General features: G+C 40.1%; 1 protein-coding gene across 1 annotated transcript; it reads left to right on the plus strand.

Moving 5' to 3' along the window:
- The first annotated feature begins 348 nt into the window (after positions 1-348).
- On the plus strand, positions 349-1,770 carry Cnr1 (cannabinoid receptor 1). The gene is made up of 2 exons (XM_076859931.2): positions 349-434; positions 510-1,770. Exons 1-2 carry the CDS (start codon positions 349-351, stop codon positions 1,768-1,770), a joined length of 1,347 nt encoding a protein of 448 aa, XP_076716046.1.
- Positions 1,771-8,398: the final 6,628 nt, after the last annotated feature.

Consider the following 8,398-nt stretch of genomic DNA (forward strand, 5'->3'; position numbering starts at 1 on the left):
CCCAGTCAGGACTTTTGCAGTGACTCCAATCCAGACAGCTTAAGTAATAAAAGATGTTTCTGATGTATGCCACTCCACCCCCAGCTTTGGGGGGACTCTCCCCTGAATGACTGGCGCATTGTGTTGACAGAATCTACAAGGACTTGACCTGTATTCAGAGACACAATGACACGTCATGATGGCTCGTGTGTATGTGTGTGTGTGTGTGTGTGTGTGTGTGTGTGATGTTTTTATTTTTCTTCCTGGTTTTCTCACCATTCAGTTTATCTGTTTTCCCTCTTGTTAGGATCCCCTCCTGCGATCTCTTTCCCAGTCACTTTGAGTCTGGCCTAACCGAAGGCTGAGGTTATGAAGTCGATCCTAGATGGCCTTGCAGATACCACCTTCCGCACCATCACCACAGACCTCCTCTACGTGGGCTCGAATGACATCCAGTACGAAGATATCAAAGGCGACATGGCATCCAAATTAGGGTACTTCCCACAGAAATTTCCTTTAACTTCTTTTAGGGGCAGTCCCTTCCAAGAAAAGATGACTGCAGGAGACAACGCCCAGTTAGTCCCAGTAGACCCAGGAAACAACATTACAGAATTCTACAACAAGTCGCTCTCTTCCTACAAGGAGAATGAGGAGAATATCCAGTGTGGGGAGAACTTCATGGACATGGAGTGCTTCATGATTCTGAACCCCAGCCAACAGCTGGCCATCGCCGTGCTGTCCCTCACACTGGGCACCTTCACGGTTCTGGAGAACCTGCTGGTGCTCTGTGTCATCCTCCACTCCCGTAGCCTCCGCTGCAGGCCTTCCTATCACTTCATTGGCAGCCTGGCGGTGGCAGACCTTCTGGGGAGTGTCATTTTCGTCTACAGCTTCGTTGACTTCCACGTGTTCCACCGCAAAGATAGCCCCAACGTGTTTCTCTTCAAACTGGGCGGGGTCACAGCCTCCTTCACTGCCTCTGTAGGCAGCCTGTTCCTCACGGCCATCGACAGGTACATATCTATTCACAGGCCCCTGGCCTATAAGAGAATCGTCACCAGGCCCAAAGCCGTGGTGGCCTTTTGCCTGATGTGGACCATCGCGATTGTAATTGCTGTGCTGCCTCTCCTGGGTTGGAACTGCAAGAAACTGCAATCTGTCTGCTCAGATATTTTCCCACTGATTGATGAAACCTACCTGATGTTCTGGATCGGGGTCACCAGCGTGCTGCTGCTGTTCATTGTGTACGCATACATGTATATTCTCTGGAAAGCTCACAGCCACGCAGTCCGCATGATTCAACGTGGAACTCAGAAAAGCATCATCATCCACACGTCAGAGGATGGCAAGGTACAGGTGACCCGGCCGGACCAAGCCCGCATGGACATTAGACTGGCCAAGACCCTGGTCCTGATCCTGGTGGTTTTGATCATCTGCTGGGGCCCTCTGCTCGCGATCATGGTGTACGATGTCTTCGGGAAGATGAACAAGCTCATTAAGACGGTGTTTGCCTTCTGCAGTATGCTCTGCCTGCTGAACTCCACCGTGAACCCCATCATCTATGCTCTGAGGAGCAAGGACCTGAGACATGCTTTCCGGAGCATGTTCCCCTCATGTGAAGGCACTGCGCAGCCTCTGGATAACAGCATGGGGGACTCGGACTGCCTGCACAAGCATGCGAACAACACAGCCAGTGTTCACAGGGCTGCAGAAAGCTGCATCAAGAGCACGGTCAAGATCGCCAAGGTGACCATGTCTGTGTCCACAGACACGTCCGCCGAGGCTCTGTGAGCCTGATGCCTCTCTGGCAACACAGGAAAAGAAATTCATTTTTTTTTTTTTAAGCTCAAAACCTAGAAGAGTCTGTCGTCTCATCGGTTATATTTTTTTAAGTTTACCATGCTCAGTGAAAAGGTGATTGTCACCATGCTCATTTATCAGTTCGTTGACATTTCAATAGTTTAGGTACTCAAACTCTGTTCTCCAGGGGTTTACAGTGAAGAAAGCCTGTTGCTCAAGTGACTGAATGGTCCTTCAGAGTCTCAACGAAATAGGAGGGAAACCTTTGGCTACATGATTTTAAGTCTAAAGTACCCATAGAAAAATGCCATCAGATGAGTAATGCCTTTGTAACCACAACTTTCATCATAAATGTGACGTGTATTTGTTCATAGTATCAGAGGTGTCAATTTTTACAACAGTTATAGTACTAAAGTAGAGATATTTTGTAAAATGTATTGTGTCCTGTGAATTGTGTGTCAGTGTTTCCTATGTGTTATGTATATTTGTCTAGTTAAGCAAAACCAAAAGGTTGACTTTTATGAGAACAATGGAACACAGCAGTGGATATATGCCAATGAGACCACTTTTCAAAAGTATTATTGCCCATGATCTAACTTTAGAAACCTTAATATTTCTTGAAATATCTAAATTTGACACTGAGGTAATACCTAAAGGTTTATTTTTCTCTTAAGACAACAAGAAGAATTTGAAGACTATCCAAAGTATTGAGCAGAATTCATTGACACTTAAAAATTGGTTAGCCCTGCATTTTCATAAGAGGACACTTATCTTCTGGATCGTAGATGCTCTGTTGGGTAATGGATTATAATCAGAATGGAAGAGAGAAAGTATATTGACTTTTTTTAGGCTGACATCTCTGACTTTCTTTAGTCGTTAGCTAATTACTGAACCTCTTAAGACAGCATGTGTCAATCTTAATGTATATTATATCACTGTGCAGTTGCTGTTTACTTGAAGAGTATTGCATTCTTCTATTCCAAGTGTAAGTAGATTCCATCCCTGGGTGGTCAAATAATAGTCTTTTTTTTTAAATCAAAGTATTGTCTGGATCAGTAAAATTATACTGTGTGTGAATGTGAATATAAATGTGTGTACATGTGTGTTTCTATCTTGTACTGTTAACAGCAGTGTCATAAAGTGAGACAACTGTGACCAAGTGTAAACTGTACCACTTGCTGCACTCTTGCACATGAATTCAGTTTCTAAAATTGAGTTCTTCCGGAAATCTTCTGATAAAAATTCTGAGAAAATCATTCAGAGAAAATTCTCCTCCTTAAGAGAGAGATTGAATTAATAAATTGACCTTTAGATATTATGTGAGACCAGTTCATAGCAAGAAATAATCAATGACAGGTTCCCAAGTAAAGGTTTGTATTTACAGTATTACTGTGGGGGAAATGAGCGTGTTTGGGTTTCTGAGCACCTAATATTTATCAAGTTTATGGAGACATAGATCATTAAAAAGTAAGATGGTTCTAAAATCCCCAAACAGTAACGTTCTTTAGTTTGTGTACAGGTAGTGTGACCCAAGTTTCATCAGCATGGCATACCTCACACTACAGTAGCACTGCCAGGTCCAGGTCATGTGGCTCAGGGAGGCGGAATCCAACAGTGGCAGTGAAGAGCCACCACACCTGGGGCTGAGGCCTGGGCCATGGATGCTGTTTCTCTGCTTTGCCCAGATGCCCTTGGTGTTAGCCTGACCTGGCTTTGTGTCAGTCATTGTGGAATAGCCTTTTCCTCTGCTTCCTGGTGGCAAGATATGCTAAAGCCTAAGCTGGCTTGCTTTCTACTGATGTCCCAATCTCAGACTCCTTAATGGTACCATGGGTGCTCAGAATTGAACCCTTTTCCAGTAAGGAAAGATACTGCTTAAGAAGCCACTTAACCCTGACAAACTTTACTTATAATCTCTCCTTATACAGATAAAGCGTGACTCCTAGAGAACATGAGGCCTGCATTGCATGAAAGTGAAGACCTAGTGTCTATCTGGTTATTTCTAGCTCTCATGATACCCCAGCAGCCTGGTGGGGTGGTTCCACTTCTTGCAGTTTATGTTCTAAGATGGAATGGGGCCCATGGACCAAGCTAGGATTTAGCTAGAATCTGCCTGTTGGCTCCCTCACTTTACCTCTGTGTGAAATGAAACAAGGGCTCAGGGTGCTGGAGGATTAAGATCTCTTTAGAAGGAAAGAAAATGATTGACATAAAAGGATTCACCAGAGTCTAGTTTCCATTTAAGAATTTCTAGTCTTTTGTCCTTGATCACTCTAAATATTAATCTGCATGTCTTAGAGCTCACCAGGCAGTACCAACTCTTTTCTCACAGCTATGAAGACCTGGTGGAGAGGAAATTCTTATCACAGATATAAAAAAATTCAGAATTCATTTTTGAAACTGTATTTGTGTGAATGCCATGTAGATTTTTTAGTGTGTTGTGCTTTTAAGACCTAAATCATATATAATAAATTAAGGGACAATGGGGCTGACAGCACTAAACTCGGTGCTTATTGATATTTTAAGAAATATCTGTGAAATATCATCACATGTGTGTTATACTACCTTCATTTAAAAACGTTTAAAATGAGTTGGATCCACTTTGACACTTCTCATATCATTTCCTAACCCAAGTGACTAAGATGTTCTCCCCAATGAATATACTCATTAGAATTACCATTCATTAGTATCATTCATTAGCTGATCCCTTAATTATATCCATTAATTTAAATACAGTTTAAATTTAAGTATTTATAAGCTCTGGCATCAGAGTCCTCTACTGTCCCCCTAAGATGACATATTTGTCCTCACCGTGCATTCTGTCATCACTTGTCTTCAGAAAGGGCCAAATTCCCAGCCCACTCAATTTCTTCATTATAATGATGATTCAGTCCTAGACTAGCAGTTTCATTTAGAACAGTCAGGTTGTCTCCAAGAACCTCTAATTTTTCATTACATATTAAATATATGTAAAAGAAATTAGATCTGGGAGATGCTGCAGTCACATACCTGCAATTGAGATGATTCCCAGACTTCCCTGGCACTTTCAGTCAGTTCTGTCTGGTATTAAATGTCCAGGATTTTTTGCTGCCTAAACCCACTTTGCAGGAAAGAGTCCCAACCACCAAATGAGAATCAGGCCCTCGATGAGTAGCACTCTAGTTACGGTCCTGTTGATTAATTTTTGCCATTCCACATCTGTAAAAGAGACCACCAATATCATGCACAAAATTAGATTTCTCACACTCTAACTGTATATTTGTATGATATTTTAAAATCTCTGAAATGCTGGGCAACGGCTGTTCACAATCGTCTTGCACTGGCCTTCTGATGAAGTGTTAACAATGCCTATTGTAATATAGACAAAAGACTCTGGGCTGAATGTATGTATATAGGTTTTAAAGGGTCAGATGTTTAAGCAGTGGCTTACAAATCAGTACTTTTCAGATAGGAGAGTTTTCTTTACATTGCTGTGGCATCCTAAAAGCTCTCTTCATGTAATCTTACTGGACTAGGCCTCCTGGGGATCAGAGTCCCCAAGAAAGAAAACTTTTTCTTGTAATAGTATGAATCAAGATACCAGATTATCTGGATTCTTATTTCCAGTGTTTCAAGTGGAAAATGTAACTCTTTATTGTCTGTAAATCTAACATTATTACTTTTCCTCTTAGAAGAATATTGTATTGTTAGATGTTTGTTGAACTGGTAATATCCTTGCAACCGCTGTAATATCTTCGTTAGTAATCTGTATAATACCTTGTATACAAGTAATGGTAAGATTGTTATTAAATGTAGTTTCAGTCATTAAATAACTATAGCAAAGTAGTACTTCTGTAATATTTACAATGTATTAAGCCCATAGTATATTTTATTTCATTGATGTAATTTAACTGTTATTTATTCAAGAGAAAACATTTCATCCTGTCTATTGTCCAAAGTTACCTGGAATCAAATAAAATTCTAGATTATCATGAAGAACATAAAATGCTTTTGGTCTCTGCCTTGTTTCACAGTCATATGAGAAATAACTTGGGTTTCACATTCCAAAGGATTGCTGAACCACTAATTTGTTCTCCAAAGAGCACTTACAACTTTATTTGAAATGTGGGAACAGATTGATTTAATATATTCATTTTTAACATAGTTTTTACAAACAGTGCAGAAAACTTTCATTTATACAAGAAAGCAGAAGCAGAATGACTGCTATTTCTTTTCTTTTCTTTTTTTTTTTTTGGTACCAGGATTGAACCCAGGGCTGCTTAACCTGAGCCACATCCCCAGTCCTTTTAATTTTTTATTTTGAGACAAGGCCTTGCTAAGTTGCTGAGGCTGGCTTTGAATTTGCCGTCTTCCTGCCTCAGCCCCCTGAGCTGCTGGGATTATAGGCATGTGCCACCATGCCTGGCCTGCTATTGCTTTTAAAGGCATTATTTCATTGAAGGTATTAATGATTTTGCAATAAATTAAAACAAACCTGGTCAAAATGTATAAATTAAATTGAGACTTAGCAGATATAATAAATATAAACCTAAAGAGTCAGCTTTCTGTGGTCAAAATACCTAACAAGAATAAGAGGAAGCAAAAGTTTATTTGGGGCTCATGGTTTGAGAGGTTCAGTGTGTGGATGGCTGACTCCATTGCTCTGAGCCTGAGGTGAGGCAGAACATGGAGAAGGGCATGGCAGGGCAAGCTGCTCAACTTACGGCAGCCAGGAAGCAAAGAAAAGAAGGGTCCAGGGACACATATTGTCCAGACCATGCCTCCAGAGACTTGATTTCTACATCCATGCCCACCTGCCTGCAGTTAACACTCAATAGTCCTTTCAAAGTATTAATCAAGTGGGTTAATTTATGGATGAGTTTATAGCTCTCATAATCTGATCATTTTGCCTTAGAACATTCCTACATTACCAATCACACAAGTTGGGGGGAGGCATTTCTAGATCCAAACCATAACAAACAGTTTGTAAAAAAAAAAAAAAAAATCACACATTTTTTCGAAAATAAAAGAGCAATATAATAAAGTTTAAATAGTTCTGCCTTAAACTTTTCAAATAATGAGGTGGTGAATATTTGAAATAAATTAACTGTGGGTTTTTTTTGTTTGTTTGTTTTTGGTAATGAGGATTGAACCCAGGGGCACTTGACCACTGAGCCACAACCCTGGCCCTATTTTGTATTTTATTTAGAGACAGGGTCTCACCGAGTTGCTTAGTGCCTCGCTATTGCTGAGTCTGGCTTTGAGCTCTCGATCTTCCTGTCTCAGCCTCCCAAGCTGCTGGGATTACTAGCATGCACCACCACTCTGGCTATCTTTTTTTTTTTTTTAATAAGTTTATTATTTGCACAAGCTGAATCCTTCTAATAAAAAGCAAATGACATGTATTATTTTTTGTTGTTGTTTAGGTTTTTTAATTAATTTTTTATCCCTATATGACAACGGAATGCATTACAATTCTTTTTACACATATAGAGCACAATTTTTCATATCTCTGATTGTATACAAAGTATATTCACACCAATTCGTGTCTTCACACCTGTACTTTGGATAATAATAATCATCACATTCACCATCATTTCTAACCCCATGCCCCCTCCGTCCCCTCCCACCCCTATCCCCTATCTAGAGTTCATCTATTCCTCCCATGCTTCCCTTCCTTACACCACTAGACATATATTCTTAACTATTAAATTCTACACTAGGATTTCATAGTAGAAAGATACTTATTTCAATATTTTCATATGCCATCTTAAAACTCAAACTGATCTTTAATCAATACATGTTGGTATATATTTTATATATATATATACAGAATGAGGTAGAAACAGAAAACCAGTTGAGAAATGCAAAAACACCAGTGTTCCCCCATGAGTGATTCCAACTGGAAAGTTTTCGCCCTTATTTCTAAAACATTCTATGAAGAGTTTTTCCTGGACTGTAGGTAATATATGTGTATGTTTTGGCTCCAATTTAAATGGTACAAAGTAAATGTTTTAGTCAATTTTTGCTGCTGTGAACAAAAGACCTGGTAGAAGAGGAAAAATTGATTTTGGAGTTTACATTTTAGAGATCTCAGTCCATAGAAGGCCAACTTCATTCCTTGGGGCTTGTGGTGAGGAAGTACATCATGGCCAAAGGATGTGGCAGAGGGAAGCTGCTCAGTACATCACATCAGGAAGCAGAGAGAGACTAAGCTCACAAAACATACACCCCAAATGTACACTCCAGTGACCCAGTTCCTTCATCCACACTACCTGCCTACAGTCTCCACTCAGTTAGTCCCTATCAGGGTAGTAATACACTGATTGGGTTAAGGCTTTCATAACCCAATCATTTCACCTCTAAACTTTTTTGTATTATCTCACACATGAACTTTTTGGGGACACCCCATATCTAAACCATAACAGTAAACAAACTCATCATCATTGTTCCTCAATCTTCTGTCCCTAGAATACTGAGGGATATTTGGAGTACATACATCTCGTTAAACTTGGTATGGATGGGTCTTGAAATATCTCAGAAATATAGGTCATTGGGTTGATGTCTTAACCACTTGAGAAATTTCTCTGTGTGTTAACCTTCTATTGCTGTGACAAAATACCTGAGATAATCAACTTAA

Source organism: Callospermophilus lateralis, chromosome 6 (genome assembly GCF_048772815.1).
Source record: "Callospermophilus lateralis isolate mCalLat2 chromosome 6, mCalLat2.hap1, whole genome shotgun sequence".
NCBI classification, from domain to species: Eukaryota; Metazoa; Chordata; class Mammalia; order Rodentia; family Sciuridae; genus Callospermophilus; species Callospermophilus lateralis.

Bases quoted from the DNA above. Each gene is read 5' to 3' on its own strand.
- Cnr1 (XM_076859931.2), top strand. From the start codon at position 349: ATGAAGTCGATCCTAGATGGCCTTGCAGATACCACCTTCCGCACCATC. The intron at 435-509 runs GTACGAAGATAT...AACTTCTTTTAG, and splicing joins GTGGGCTCGAATGACATCCA to GGGCAGTCCCTTCCAAGAAA.